Source organism: Abramis brama, assembly GCF_963993115.1.
Source record: "Abramis brama genome assembly, chromosome: 24".
Lineage (NCBI taxonomy): Eukaryota > Metazoa > Chordata > Actinopteri > Cypriniformes > Leuciscidae > Abramis > Abramis brama.
Genome location: NC_139986.1, coordinates 21,831,269 through 21,846,736, shown reverse-complemented (window position 1 = coordinate 21,846,736; position 15,468 = coordinate 21,831,269). Strand labels below are relative to the sequence as shown.

At 36.5% G+C, this 15,468-nt stretch overlaps 1 protein-coding gene across 2 annotated transcripts in view; it reads left to right on the top strand.

The window, feature by feature from the left end:
* The window catches only part of col11a1a (collagen, type XI, alpha 1a), a 70,291-nt gene that overhangs the window by 15,620 nt on the left and 39,203 nt on the right, over nucleotides 1-15,468 (top strand). The window contains exons 5-18 of one of the 2 annotated variants that reach the window (XM_084102567.1): nucleotides 1,589-1,714; nucleotides 3,715-3,801; nucleotides 5,185-5,289; nucleotides 7,189-7,497; nucleotides 8,048-8,110; nucleotides 8,813-8,854; nucleotides 9,030-9,092; nucleotides 11,166-11,240; nucleotides 12,658-12,741; nucleotides 13,151-13,207; nucleotides 14,723-14,776; nucleotides 14,867-14,920; nucleotides 15,033-15,086; nucleotides 15,213-15,266. In XM_084102567.1, the coding sequence (XP_083958693.1) occupies nucleotides 1,589-1,714; nucleotides 3,715-3,801; nucleotides 5,185-5,289; nucleotides 7,189-7,497; nucleotides 8,048-8,110; nucleotides 8,813-8,854; nucleotides 9,030-9,092; nucleotides 11,166-11,240; nucleotides 12,658-12,741; nucleotides 13,151-13,207; nucleotides 14,723-14,776; nucleotides 14,867-14,920; nucleotides 15,033-15,086; nucleotides 15,213-15,266 (1,227 nt within the window). Of the gene's footprint in view, nucleotides 1-1,588; nucleotides 1,715-3,714; nucleotides 3,802-4,804; nucleotides 4,970-5,184; nucleotides 5,290-7,188; nucleotides 7,498-8,047; nucleotides 8,111-8,812; nucleotides 8,855-9,029; nucleotides 9,093-11,165; nucleotides 11,241-12,657; nucleotides 12,742-13,150; nucleotides 13,208-14,722; nucleotides 14,777-14,866; nucleotides 14,921-15,032; nucleotides 15,087-15,212; nucleotides 15,267-15,468 lie in introns of both variants that reach the window. The other variant, XM_084102568.1, reaches the window with a different exon arrangement.

The window sequence follows — 15,468 nt, the reverse complement described above, 5'->3', positions numbered from 1 at the left end:
GGATCCTACGCCTTCCACATACGATATACATATAAATACATTTAGACCACTTAACGTAGTGATTGCTATCACGATGTCAAGAGACTTTCAACTTGCTTAACAAAAAAAAAATTCTGGAACAAATAACCTACTCTGCCTTTAAATTTCAATCTGTTCTTCACACAAAGCCACCAGATGACTTCATAAGTTGTTAATTTGAAGCTTTAAAGCCCATTTTCTCATTCGCTTTCATTATTTTAAATGTATTGGATGCTATTCCAAAATTCACATTTTGTATCCTTCTGAAGAAAGTAAGTCATGTGATGGTGGATTTATAAGTGCAGATAAACTATTCCCTTAAGTGTCTTATTTGCGTTAATTAAATAATAATATTAAGAGCTGGTATTTTGTTCAAATAAGGAGGTCAAACACACCTCTTTTTTTACTATGGGCACACCTGAGCATTTTGCTGTTTATACAGTTGAGTTTACAGAGAGCGGTATAAAAATACACAGACACACATGCCCCTAACAAGTCCAAGCCTGCTGTTTTTTTTTTTTTTTCAGTGGTTGCCTTGCTGCTAAATCGCACAGTCTCTCTCTCTCTCCATTTGTGACAGTGCCAAGGAGAGACCTCAGGTTCGAACACATCCCCCAGATCTACTTGTGGAGTACTCACTGTAGAAGTCATGCTCGTAACAGACCCTGGTCATACTGAACCAATCTAAAGCAGCAGCTGAACGGAATGATCTTAATCAGTTACAGCCTATGAGAGACATGTGGCCTTGAAATGGACAAAAATAATCGCTTAAATCAAAACCTCATACAGTAAATGATGTTTTAATCAGTAGGTCGTTGATCATAATGCAGGATGAATGCATGCTGTTGTTTCTGACCAGAATATGGCAAGAAACAGATTTCACTCATTTGGAAGAAAGACGATGTTCGGTTTCTTTATAAATGTGTGTTTAATGTGTTGACCAGAAGGTTTTATGAACTGTTGTCTAACCATTGTTGGAGGCCGCATTTTATATGAGAGGAAACTTCCTGTCTGGGTTTCCGTTACCAGGTGTTTCGTGATGAAACACGTTTTATTTACCTGCTTATAAAACAGCAATTTCCTGAACCATCTGACCCGCGTTCCTCATTGTGAAAGTGGTTGATGATTTGTTATTTTGTTACCTTGACATTCCATCATTCCATGCATTTCCTGCTATCCAAAAGTGGTATTTTTGTTCTGTTTTGACAAACCACAACCTTCAAAAATAAAGGTGTGATTTTTAACAATGATGCCATAGAAGAACCATTTTTGGTTCCCCAAAGAACCTTTCAGAGAACAGCTCTTAAAAGAACCATTTTTTCTTAGTGTGATACCTTTTATAAAGAACCTTTTATTCTAAAGAGCCTTCATAGCTTCCCACTATAAAGAACCTTGTGTGGAATGGAAAGGTTCCACCAATTTTAAAGGTTCTTCAAGGAACCATAGATGCCAATGCCAACAATTTCAAGGGCCTCATCAGTATTACTTGATGTCTTAGTATAACAATAGACGTATTTTTGGTAAATGAGCACATGTATCTCATGTATCTTTCTGTCGTTCGTCCCCTCAGGGTGATATCCAACAACTGCTGATTGTGTCCGACCCTAAAGCAGCTTACGACTACTGTGAACACTACAGCCCAGACTGTGACGTCCCCCACAAGGACACACTGCAAGCACAAGAGCCCGGGGAGGAGGTTAGTATAGACCATAAGCCTTCCAGAAGGCCAAACGTTTCTGGAAGTCTGACACGTCGTTGATACTTTTGACACTACCGGTCAAACGATTGGACACACAGACTTAGACTTTGTCGTTGTTTTCCACATGTTAGAATTAGAGGGAAGTCATCAAAATTATGAAATAACATTGAAGAACAGGAAGTGACCAATAATGTTAATTTAAATCATACTTCGACACATTATTATTATTATTCTTATTATTAAATAGATACAATTATTTTTAGATAAAGTATGGCAAACTACAAATTACATTTTTTTTAACACGTCATAGTGAGGAATTTTTCTCTCATGCCACAAAGAAAATAGATCAAATACATTTTAGATATATATTTTACACTACCGTTCAAAAAATATGAATCGTACCTAAATTGATAAAAAAATTCCAGTAAAAACAGTAATATTCTGAAATATTATTACAATTTAAAATAGCTGTTTTCTATTACAGTATATTTTAAAATGTAATTTATTCCTGTGATGGCAAAGCTGGATTTTCAGCAGTTTTCAGTGTCACACAATCCTTCAAAAATCATTCTAATACGCTTAAGAAACGTTTCTTATTATTATCAATGCTGCTTACATTTTTTTCTTGAGGATTCTTTGTTAAAAGGAAATATCCAAAACAGCACTTTTTTGTAACATTGTCACTTTACTGTCACTTTTAATCAATTTGACATGTCTTCGCTAAAATAAGGTTTTAATTTCTTTAAAAAATATATTACTGACAAAATTTTGGACAGTAGTGTATATATTCTAAAAACATATCACAGGTCAAAGGTCAGCCTCACCTTGACACTTCTGACCTCTGTGATGGCTCCTGTAAGCACAGACACCATATGTCATTTTAACCCATTATGTCCTGCTGAAACAGGGAGAGGGTCGTTTCCTAAATGTGAGAAATCAATAACCCTGAGATGCTCTGCTCATAAATCATCCTGGGCCAGGCTGAATGGGGTCCAATCAATGCTGAGTGATCACCAGCCGTGGAAGAGGGCCTGATCATCAGCGCAGTGTTTTATGAGCTCTTATGCTGTATGAGAATTAACATATACTTATGTTTGATGGATGAAGCTCCGGAGAGCCCGACTCAGTGGTTTTATTGGCTTTTCTGCTCCTCTAACAGCCGTTATTTGTGTTGAAGAAGCAGAAACAGAGAAACTGCTACACAAACATAAGCAAAATATTTATTAAGCCATCCATTCATTAATTAAAAATGTGTCATAATTGATGAATGCATATAGAAATTCCCTTTTATTACAGCCAAATCTAACAGTTTTTTATTAACATTAAACTTAATATTCTAAACGTAACACTTAACATTTATTTAATGACAATTATAAAGTCTAGATATTCATTTAAAACTTTGTACCAGACACAGGAAGTTTTATAGCTATTAGGACTTTGAAATGTGTTAGAAATAGGAAATCAGAGTTGACTCTTTCTATTATGTCTGAGCCTTTAATCTGCCTTTGCTTTAGAAGACAGATGGGATTTTACACTCATATAAAGATGAGAAAGAATAAAAAAGGGGGTTCACTGTGAAAACAACCAACATGTGGCTGTTCATCTTCTGCTTCAGACATGCAGGGCCTTTTTATAGGCTTTTAAACACCCACCTGTAAATCAGAATAAGTGCATCACATGTTATACATTAAAGTAATTAATGTAGTATGTTCATATACTGAACTCTCACACAATCCAGTAACTCTGAGATTGTTTTGATCATGACTTAGCACTCTAACGTGGCTTATTTTCATTGGACGCATTAGCAAACATGAAAATATGCTGTAACATGATAAACTTGTGATCAGGATTGCTGTTTCTAATTCATCTGTACTGTATAAAACCAGCTATACAGTATACCTAACCATCAAGTATGTAATGCACCCAAGGGTAGATTACATTCTAAATCAATTTTGTATGCTTTGCTAACCTCTCTCTCATCCTCTCCCTGTGTGCAGTACCCAACTGGTGTTGAATATGGGGATTTATTTGATTATTATGAGGGAGCGATCCCAACAGCGACAGATGAATATTCTGAGCCGCAGGTAAATAATGCAGGAAATGTGTGATGTGTTTATGTCAATCATGAGGTAGCCACACCCCCTTTCATTGTCCTATTTACAGTACATTACATGGGCAAAAGTATGTGGTGTGGGCTGACCGGTGTATGGGTCTGTCAAGTTGTTCCACAGTGGTTTCTTGGTGGCGTCCTGTGATGCCATTGAGCAGTTTGGTACACCCTGTACTACTGGAAATGTTTGTTTAAGGAGATTATATGGCTGTATGCTAGACTTTTACTCTTTTTTAACTGTAGTGATTTACACTACAGTTCAAAAGTTTGTGGTCAGTAAGATGCTTTAATGTTTTTGAAAGAAGTCTCTTATGCTCACCAAGGCTGCATTTATTCAATCAACAATACAGTAAAAACAGTAATATTGTGAAATATTGGTATAATTTAAAATTACTCCTTTCTATTTTAATATATATTTTAAATTGTAATTTATTTATGTGATGGAAAAGCTGGAAAAGAAGTCTTCAGTATCACATGAGCCATCAGAAATCATTAAAATATGCTTTTTATATGCTCTTAATATATTCTGTGATAAATAGAAAGATGAAAATCACAGAATTGTTTTTGTAACAATATCACTCTACTGTCACTTTTGATCAATTTAACGTGTAACATTACTTATAATTATCAATATTAAAAATATTTGCATTTTTAAACATTTTTGATACATTTTTACTTTCGGGATTCTTTGATGAATTCAAAGTTCAAAAGAACAGCATTTATTTGAAATATATAAAGCATGTAAAAGCCACTTTTGATCAATGTAATACACCCTTGCTGAATAAAAGTATTATTTTCTTTCAAAAACAATAATAATCTTACTGACCCCGAACTTTTGAATGGTAGTGTATCCCAAGTTATCTTGAAGCTATCCAAGTAAGCCACATTTGAAGAATAATAACCGGATCTTATTTACCTTCTAACGTGGATGCCTTGATGTGTTGTGTCTTCTTCCCTTCACCATAACCTTTTTCCAGAGAGTGAAACGTAGTGTCTCCATGAAAACGAAGAGGACGAGAAAGTCCCCTAAGTCTTTTTCCAAACCCTATAAGTACCAGGAGCAAAAACAGGCTAAAAAGTTAGCCCCTAAGAAGAAGAGAGATGGATACCTGCCACTGACACCAAGAAACGCCATTCTAGGGGTAACAGTACAAGTGTAGTTCGTGTCAGAACCCATCAAGATCTCTCTTTCAGTGAGGGAAATCTCTGATGATAGTCTGAGCGTGCCGTCCGCTACTTTTCCCTAGATGCCGTCCTTGCGGATCCGGCCTGTAACGCTTGTGGAACTGCTTGAACTGTGTTAATTCCTCCTTTCTTATCTTCTTCCTCTTTTTTTCTCACTTTGAAACTGCTATAGCTTAACAATGTAGATGGGGAGTACTATACAGACAGTGAACTTGACTACGGAACAGTAGATGCTTCCAAAACTCGGTCTCCTGTCGCAACCACCGGACCAAACCAGGTAATCTTTCGATTATATACTTTGACAGTAGGGGTGAGGGTCTCTAAAATGTGGGACAGAAAGAGGAATATTCCAGGCACACGTCTTATAAGGAAGTATTTGATTGAAATGACAAAGACAAAACCACAATTCATGGCAATTGTTTTGTTTTTCGACTCTGGAACTGTCACTGCAAGGGAACTGTTTTATCCAACAACATAAAAGCTGATATTCACCATGAAACCGCCAAGTTCTAAATTTAGCCAATCCACTTCCTGTCATGTCTGAAACTTTGGACATGTCTAGAATATCAAGTATGTTTCTCAGTGGATTGACTTTTAGTTGGTTTTCAGCTTTCTGTTGTGGATGTCAATGATGTTTAAGGCTGGATTCAAGAAAAAACAGCAATGTATGAATGATCAACCATCCTATCTAAATCTAATGCAGTGATATCTATGTTTGTCTTAGAATTGATTGCTAAAATATTGATAGGTTGCTGATTTTCTAGCCCTGAATATCATTGAGAAGATGGCACATCCCATTCAAAACAGTTCCCTCAGTAAGTGACCCAAAGAGGGCTGATGTTGAAGCGTCCACATGCTAATATGTGGACCTCTGATGAAGTAACAAAACATCATAGCATTAGTCCCTGTTGTAGTCTGGTTGAATAGTTCTGGCACTAGTTAGCAGAACTATATTTAACAGAATCGAGCTCTTTCACAGCCATTTAGATGTACGTATATACAGATGTTTATCTTTGATATTGCATATCTTATAATAAGCGTGAGTGTGTTTTTCTCATATAAAAAGCAGTAAGAAATTGTCCCATGTGCTAAGTACATTTTTAGGACAAAAAAAATACCTGTTGTAATCAAATGCAGATTTCAGAGACACAATTTTAGTTGATATGATAAGTTCATTTAAATATGATCTTTTCCTGCATTTGATCACACAATTAACATTCATAAACACTGCAGTGTGATTTATTTCTGTCTTCTTTTTTCACCTCTAAACATAATTCCATTTTACCATTATGTTTATTGTGGACAAAGACAGGAATATCCTAAAGTCTGTCATAGACTTGTATATGTGATTATTAAATGATTAAATATAATAATGTTTTTTATATAATTAACACTTCATCTGTCTCTCGGCTAATAACACACAAAAATGCCCCCAAAATTTAAACATGCACGTTACTGATTATCCCTGTCCATTACTGGTTATCCCTGTAACCTATGCAATTTGTCATTTACACATCCACAAATAATTTGTGCCATAAATTCTCATCAACTGATCAAAATCCTTTTATACAATCCAAATCATCCCAAATATTTCCATTGAACGGGACAAAGAAGGTAACCCCAGCTAACAGGGAATATTCTCCAAACTTTAGCTACGTTTAGCAAATGTTCTTCCATTAATGTTAATAGAATGTTCATTTAAAGTTATCTGGTCATTAATAATGTTCTCAAAACGCTAACACAAAAACATTATTTATTCGTCGTTCATGGAACTTCATGAAATCTTTTAGTTGGACTAACATTTTTTAAATGTTACTACTTGTTAAAGAATGTTCAGAGAACATTTAAAAGTAACAATCCCATAATGTTTGGAAATTATCAAATGGAATGTTCCATTAACATTTGCATAACCAAGAAAAAATATTTTTTAAACATTTTGAACTTGAAGTTAGCAAAACGTTCTTAAAAACATATTTCCTTTAGCTGGGACCTTGTTGCTGGCAAAAATTGATGTGATATTCTTAGTAAATATCTTACATGCAATTCATTTTGCTTTTGCTTTGCATACAGTAGTAGATTAGATACAGTAGTATTTGCTTTAACTGCTTAAACTAACATCCATCTTCCCTCGAACTCCCTTCCCCTTGACCCGGCCGCATTGCTTGGGTATAATAAGGCTGTGGAAGAGGAAGTTTTCGGTGACTATGTCACTGAGACGTCCCAGGCTGGTCTGGATGCGACCGCTGTCCCAGAGGCCGTGCTGCCCAGCGGCACCGCCGACCCCGTCGGAGTGGACGAGTATGACTTTAAGGAGTATGATCTTAAGGAATATGATGTGACTGGGCTTGACAAAAATCAGTATGAGTACGGGGCGTATGATGAGTTTGGCAATGCGGCTCCGAACCCTACGTCCACTTATGAGGACAGTTTTGGGCCAGGGGTCGCCGCCGAAACCGACATCGCTGAAACAGAAGTGACATCGGACGTAAGTATTCCCCTCCCTCAAAATGAGGGTGTCGTCCTGCAATCGGGAGTGTTGGATGTGGGAATCTAGCATGCATTGTTGGCTTTGTAGTGCACCATTTTGCATGGGGTCCATTCATTTTTCTGTTCAGTGCGTTTGTTTATACTAATTTCTGTCCACTGGATGTTATTAGCATGTTTTGAAGCACACAGACCACACTTTTTCCTCACTTGTCTGTATTAGTTTCTTATTATAGATCACATTGATTCACAGATCACTTACATTCACACTCTCATACCTGAGCCCCATGGAGCTGCTGTAGATTACACTCCCTGACTGTCAGCACCTCATCTCCCATATTGCCCCAGGACACAACAATTACCCCATACCACAGACCCAGCTGTTTGCTCAGACACACCCTTCTCCTAAAGAAACTCATTCTTCCCCTCCGTCAAACACTCCAGTACCTGTATCTTATCTATCGTTCTATCTATCCATCGTTCTATCTATCTATCGTTCTATCATTATATGGTTCTATCTGTCATATGTAACCTCTCTTGTATGTTTGCAGTTGGGTAGAGGTGCTGATCTGGGTCAGAAAGGAGAGAAGGGAGAGCCTGCAGTGATTGAGCCAGTGAGTGAGAGGGCAATTCTGGACTTTTTTTTTTCAATCGCTTTGGCATATTTTTCATATTTTTGTATATATAAATAAATACAAATGTATTTATACAGTATTGCTGTAGCTGCTGTTGTTTAGGGTTGTGATGTTCCTCCATGTTCAAAAATGGTAGTGATTGTGCTGGGCAAACTCCATATATAGATATGATTCCAAACTTGATTGGTTGATTGGCAAGATTGGGATTCCTATTACATACCTATTACAATGGTAGGCCATTTGCCAATTTAGCAGACATTACAAACATTCCTTGTCAGATATTTATGGAATATACATGCATGTCTGCCAGATTTTGATAACTGAATGGATCATTTTGCATGTGACGAAAAAAAGCTGTGAAGACCTTTGACAGTTTCGCTGAGAATCAACTCATCAGTTTTGAACAACAGGCCATGTGCATTTAGTTATTTTTCAAATTGTAGACAATTGTACATTACTCTTTTGCTCACATCTTCCAAAACACATGCAATTTATTTCAATCAATAAGAAATTTAAATCTGATGTGAACAAGAAACTAATTGTTCAGAGATCTGAACTTACTGTTTTGAGAGACAAAAATCGAATTCGAGAAATGAGCCAAAGTTAATGGATATTCATTTATTAATTTGATGTTGCAATCAGTTTTTGATTGTAATTCTGATTTTGTTGTCTGATTCATAGGGCATGCTGATTGAGGGACCTTCTGGACCACCTGGGCCTGCTGTAAGTTACTTGCATTTTGTTTGTTTTTACCTGCATCAGTTATAATATGAAATATTCAACCGATGTGTTCTAGTGAGTTTTATGAACAACAAAATGATCTAAATTCTTTTGGTAATTGGGATATGATTGTGATCAGATCTGTTTGTGTTTATTTCTGTTTTTGTTTTGTCTTTAGGGTCTTCCAGGCCCTCCAGGTTTACAAGGCCCCCCTGGTTCGGCCGGAGATTCTGGTGACAGGGTAATAATTTGTTCCAGTCTCCGAATCCGGGCTATGTTTACATGATGATCACAGTTATTTTCAGGATTTTAACAAGGCTTGGTTAACGTTTAGGTCTCCAACTTTTTCTGTCATATTTTGGATTTTGTTTTACAGAAATTGAAATAGTCTTTGACAAGAAATGAGGCACTGATTAAGTGACCAAAGAAGCATGTCAAATGAAATGTGTGATGAACAGCTGCGACACAAAGAGAAAAGCTTAAGCCTGATAGGGGTTTGCTGGAGACTAAGTAAGAAAGGCTTAGAAAAACAGTCTTTCTGTAGTAAACTGCAAAGACCCCTTACTGTATGTCAGTAAATAGTACATAATGCTAATTTATTCTGAACAGGGTCATGGAAGATTCCTGACCCTAAGGGCACATTTACACCCTCTCTGACATATTAGGTTTCAGATGTGAAACTCTGACCTTCTTTTTTAGACACACAAATTAGAGCAAGATAGTAATAGTGAATACAGTGAGTATCAGAGTGAGTAGCTCAGTGGGTAAACCGGGACAACATTTCTGATTAAATGCACCACAAAACTCTTATCAATTTCTCTATGCATAATATATCTATTGCTCACAATCTTCTGTCTTAAACTGTTTGAGGATAATTATCATTAGGCATTTCCAACCAACTCCAAAGTCTGTCTGGCAGTCGGATGTTAGGTTTGTGTTTTAGGTATTACACATCTACGTAAAAACACACTCTATTGAACAGCACACACACACACAAGAATGATAATGATGAAACTCACTTGCATCTGAGTATACTTTAGTTGTTGACAAGATACAGTTAGTAGTTTACAAGTAGCCTAAATAAAGGAAAGAGCATTACAATAGAGGATTTCTAAACAACTAAATGCAAAAATGCATATCAATAAAATGTGGGACTGAAATGAACATTATGTAGGTCTTGAGTACTGCCTGTTAAGATTTTGTCCATATAGCAAAAACAAACTAAGGGCCGGTTCACACAGAATGTGTTTTTGCTGTTAAAACCGTGAGATGCACATTGGTTACCCTGTGAACCTTGCCAAGTAAGACATGTTTCTGGATCAACATACTTTGTTGACAGTGGAACAACATTCCTGTCTGAAGTTTTAGTCCTAACCCTGTCCCTACCTATAAACCTAAACCTACCCATAACTTATCCCTAAAATCAGAGGGAAATGATAGGTGAACAACACTGATGAAGAAGCACTTAACCCTGGGTTTAAGCCTAAAATTTACATAAACTGTAAATTTGTCTCTCAAACCTGATTGGTTGATTGGAATGTTGTTCCAGGATCAACAAAGATGTTGATCCAGAAACATGTTGTACTTGGTGAAATCACTTTTACCGACACTGGTCAGTGGAATGGAAAAAAGTGCAAGGTCTAGAGACTCGTTTTTTAAAATGTTTAACTTCTTTTAACTTGAGCACCGCGTTTTTAGAATGCTGTGTCATGCGCGAGACGCTGCAAAGTACTGCGAGCGCAACGGTTAAAGACGTTCGTCTAGTGCTATTTACATTGAAAAACAATGGAAAAGTAAAGTGCAGTGGAAGGGAAAATAACATTGTGTTTGACTTTTCAAAATGTGAAATGACTTTTAATATCCTTTATTAGTGTTATTTAACATCTGCCCAAGCTAAACCTGTTGCAAAAGTAAAAGCCTTTCTTAGTTTGTTGTAATTAGACGTGTTGGAGACAACATGGAACCATCTGGACGGGGAATATGAAGTGTCATTTAGGCAAAAGTAATTGTTACACAGTGTGTCCCCCCTGTGCTCATGAGCTTGGAAATGAAACCAATCAGTATCTTTAAAATGGGCAACTTCACTTAAGGGTAATGGAAGTGAGAGGTCTCTCTCTCTCTATCGCTCTTTGATCTTCCTCCCTTTCTCATTCCTCTCTTGGCATTCTCTTACCTGGGTGTTGTCAAGTCAAGAAGTGTCAAGTTACTGATTTATCCCATCTCTCTCTCTCTCTCTCTCTCTCTCTCTCTCTCTCTCTCTCTCTCTCTCTCTCTCTCTCTCTCTCTCTCCCTCCCTCTCTTCCTGCTTCCTCAGGGTCCTCCCGGCCGCGCTGGTCTTCCCGGAGCGGATGGCATGCCAGGACCCCCTGGTACTATGCTGATGTTGCCAGTAAGACCCCTTAATCCTCCAAAAAACCTTCTGCTGCACAAGTTTCATGCATGCATTCAGCAATAATTCATACATTAAAATAATAATAGCATACTTATTTAGAATTTATGATTTTGTAGTAGTTTTTAAAAGGAATTAAAACCACTCTAAATATTAATTTAGCTGCTTTTTCATATATGTCACCCTGGACCACAAAACCAGTCACATGGGTAAATTTTTTTGAAATTGAGATTTAAACATCATCTGAAAGCTGAATTAATAAACTTTCGATTGATTTATGGTTTGTTAGGATATGACAATATTTGGCCGAGATACAACTATTTGTAAATCTGGAATCTGAGGGTGCAAAAAAATCAAAACATTGAGAAAATCGCCTTTAAAGTTGTCCATTTATGTTTGCGATTGTGCTGCATTCACTCACAAAAATAAATGTTTTATATATTTACGGTAGGAAATTTACAAAATATCTTCATGGAACATGATCTTTACTTAATATCCTAATGATTTTTGGCATAAAAGAAAAATCGAACATTTTGACCCATACAATGTATTGTTGGCTTTTGCCACAAATATACCCGTGCGACTTATGACTGGTTTTATGATCCAGGGTCACATATAAGTTGAAAATCATAATGCTTTTTATATTTGAATGACTTACATTATAGTATAGTATGTATTATATATTATATGAGTTATAGGCTACATAATGAGACAAATATGCAAATAATGACTGCATTCTTTAGAACATGTTGTTTTCAAAATGTATTGAAAATCATCTTAATCCTAATTAAATTTTCATAATGTTGCTTTTCGTGTTTGATTGACTTAATATGTATAGTATAGTATGCAACTGAATTAAGTGTTATATGTAATGATGATAGGCTAAATTACAAATAAATCCTTATTAAATATTCATAATATTTATTTTCGTATTTGATTAAGTTGGATTGCACAGTATAATATAATATAGTATAAAATGTTATAATGATACATGCAATTGCAAGATATGAAAATAATGACTGCATACTTTTATAAATATTTTTGTGATTTTCGAATTTTATATTTCAATTTTTATATGTTAGTAGTAGATTTTAAAGTATTGAAAACCATCTAAATCCCAATTAAATATTCATAATTTAGCTTCTCGTATTTGATTAACCTGGAATTAAAATATATTACAGTATAAAATGTTATAGATAATCAGGACACATATCAAATAATGACAGCATACTTCACTTCTTTAGAGCATATTGTTTAGTAGTTTTCAAACGTATTGAAAATGCCACCTAATAATCCTAATTAAATATTCATAATGTTGCTTTTAGTGTTTGATTGACTTAATATTTATAGTATATGATGGTATGAAATGTTTTTTATAAATGAAAATGATCATTAATACTCTGCTGGTGTTTGACAGTTCCGTTTTGGCGGAGATGGGGAAAAGGGTCCGGTGGTGTCGGCTCAGGAGGCCCAGGCTCAGGCCATTCTGTCCCAGGCCAGGGTGAGTACGAGACCAGGGCCAGGCGAGCAGAATTAAAGGGCCAAATGGCCCCGGAGCTTCAGCCAGCTGTTTGCTAAGGGGGGAGGTGGGGGGCTCTTGACTGTTTGTTGGGAAGAGGTGGAGCGATGGGTCAAAGGGTGGAGAGGGGATTTACTCCGGCCTTGTTTGCGCTAAAACAAGAGTGAAACGGAGCAGCACAGGCTGCTTTGACTCTGCTTTGACACTAGTTAAAAATACTAGCAAGGTTCACGACCCGCAGGAGGCCGACCCTGACAGGTGTTGCAGATTAGTGTGAGCGCTCAGATCTGTCCTTGACAAATGCACACACGGCTCCACCTCCTCTGGGTAAAGAGAGTAGATGTTCGCCAGTCGTGATTGATGATTTAGATTTTTTGGTTTGTGTCCGCAGCTCGCCATGAGAGGTCCATCAGGTCCAATGGGTCTCACTGGAAGATCTGGCCCAGTGGTGAGTTTCAATGACCTCATGACCTCTGCAGAAGTCTCACCCAATCTGAAAATCTAAGCAATGCAATTTCATGTAATGATTCAAAGTTCATCACCACTAATTATATGCAGAACACCATCACTGTCCCATTCATTACAGCCCTGCATATTCCGAAAAATAATATCAGTATGCTGAAAAATATCAATAAAAACTTTCCATCATGTAGAGTTTTTCACAAATTAAGAATGAAGATTTTTCCGTCTATATTTACTGTATGTATCAGCTTTAATGCACTTATCAAAAAAAAAATAATAATAATTTAAAAAGGAAGTCAAATGTCAATATTTTAATTGCAAAAAGAATAATTCAAAATGTGTCTTTTAACTTACAATACTGAAGAGAGTGGAACAATATGTTCAAATACTTAATTGCAAAGAACTTTACATAAACATAAGGTTATGAATAAGCTTTTTTTCATTAAATATGTAATTTTCTGTCGCTGTTTGCATTTTCTTCAGTCACTGGCCATAATTCTAACCTTGAAATCAGGATTAGGCATAAAATTATGTCATATACAGTATTATGGGCTGAGAATTTAACAAATAGTTCTATCCTGGCTCAGAGAAAAATAGGAATCATGTCTTTCAATGTATAATAAAAGACTTCTTCACAGTACAAATGGTTGTCAAAAGCAAAAATGCAATGAAATTAATTTTTTGAGAAAGTGTGATGTGCTAGAGCGATACAAATATTAGATTTCATTCAGCAAATATGATTTTTACAACTCAGATCATCCCACTAAGGGGGACAATGTCCTTGGGCACCAAAATGTTTGTACAAAATCACAATATCTTTTCTTTTACTGCTTATTCAATGAGTAGAGAGGCCAGGTAACCAGATTAATGAACTGTCTGACCTGTTGAAACACGATGGGCCAGTGAACTCAAGCCTAACCACTTCAGGCGTGAAATGATCCTGCTCAGATAGAACAAAACTAATGACAAAAAACCTAAAATAAGCATGAAAAGCACAGTCATGTCATACTTATCCTGCATAATTGACTGAGACTTTGAAAATCACAAGAACTGTTTAATGGCTAGTTGCGAATCCTCAGATGTGTCATTTGAAAAGCAGACAAATGAGAATCTTTGAGTTTCCAAATGATTCCCTATGGTAGGGTACAATTTTAGGAATAAACTCTTAAATTATCTTTTAAATTAGCCATAAAAAAACACTAGGACTGTCTGTCTGGGATAGCAGCAATTTTAAAATCATCCGTTTCTCAGATGCATGTGGTGCGGTGCTAAGAAAACTACTATTTTATACTTACTATTTTAACTTCTGTACTTTTATTCTGGGCTTATTTTTATGCTCTAGGAAAGTGCAGAATAATGTGGAATTGTTTATGCTGTGAAAGATTGCCATCTGCTGTTTGGTTGTATATAGTGCAGGCATTTCAATCTTTCTGTAACTGTGTTAAAAATGTGTTGGTTTGGTCTTGGTCTAATGCATCTCTCTAATGTCAAACACATTCAGGGTCTTCCAGGTCCTTCTGGACTGAAGGGAGAGAGTGGAGACCCTGGTCCTCAGGTAAGACACAGCGTTGCTCACCACCCATCACCATACAGTCCATAACTACAGAAATACTTACCTAAATAATCATGTATCTTTCCGCCATAGGGTCCAAGGGGTATCCAAGGCCCACCAGGGCAAATGGGAAAATCTGGCAAGAGAGTGAGAGATTTATCTTTATCTTTCACACACACATATGCATTTCTTAAATGTTGGTCAGTGGATAGATACACTATGGTTCCCAGTAGTATATAATCTCTAATCTCTGTGACAGGGCCGTGCTGGAGCCGACGGGGCCCGTGGAATGCCTGGAGAATCTGGATCTAAGGTACAAGAAATATTCTCACCCACATATATGCCATACTCTGCTATTACAGACAGTATTGTGCCGTTATACAGTATATAAATATATATAAATATATTGCTTGACTGTTTTACCTGGTCTTCTTCACAGGGTGACAGAGGTTTTGATGGGCTTCCAGGTCTGCCTGGTGAAAAGGGACACAGGGTGAGTATGAACACATACAGAACAATTCAATAGACAAATACAGTAAAATCAGAGTAAATGATCAGGGTTGTATAAAGGGGGTTGTACAAAGTAGACGAAGAGGTTCACAACAATTGTCCAGCTTTTGCTAATTTTTGTATTATCTCTTAGGTGCAACTTTGTGGTAACTTTATATATTGTGTTAAAATAAAATCAGGAAAAA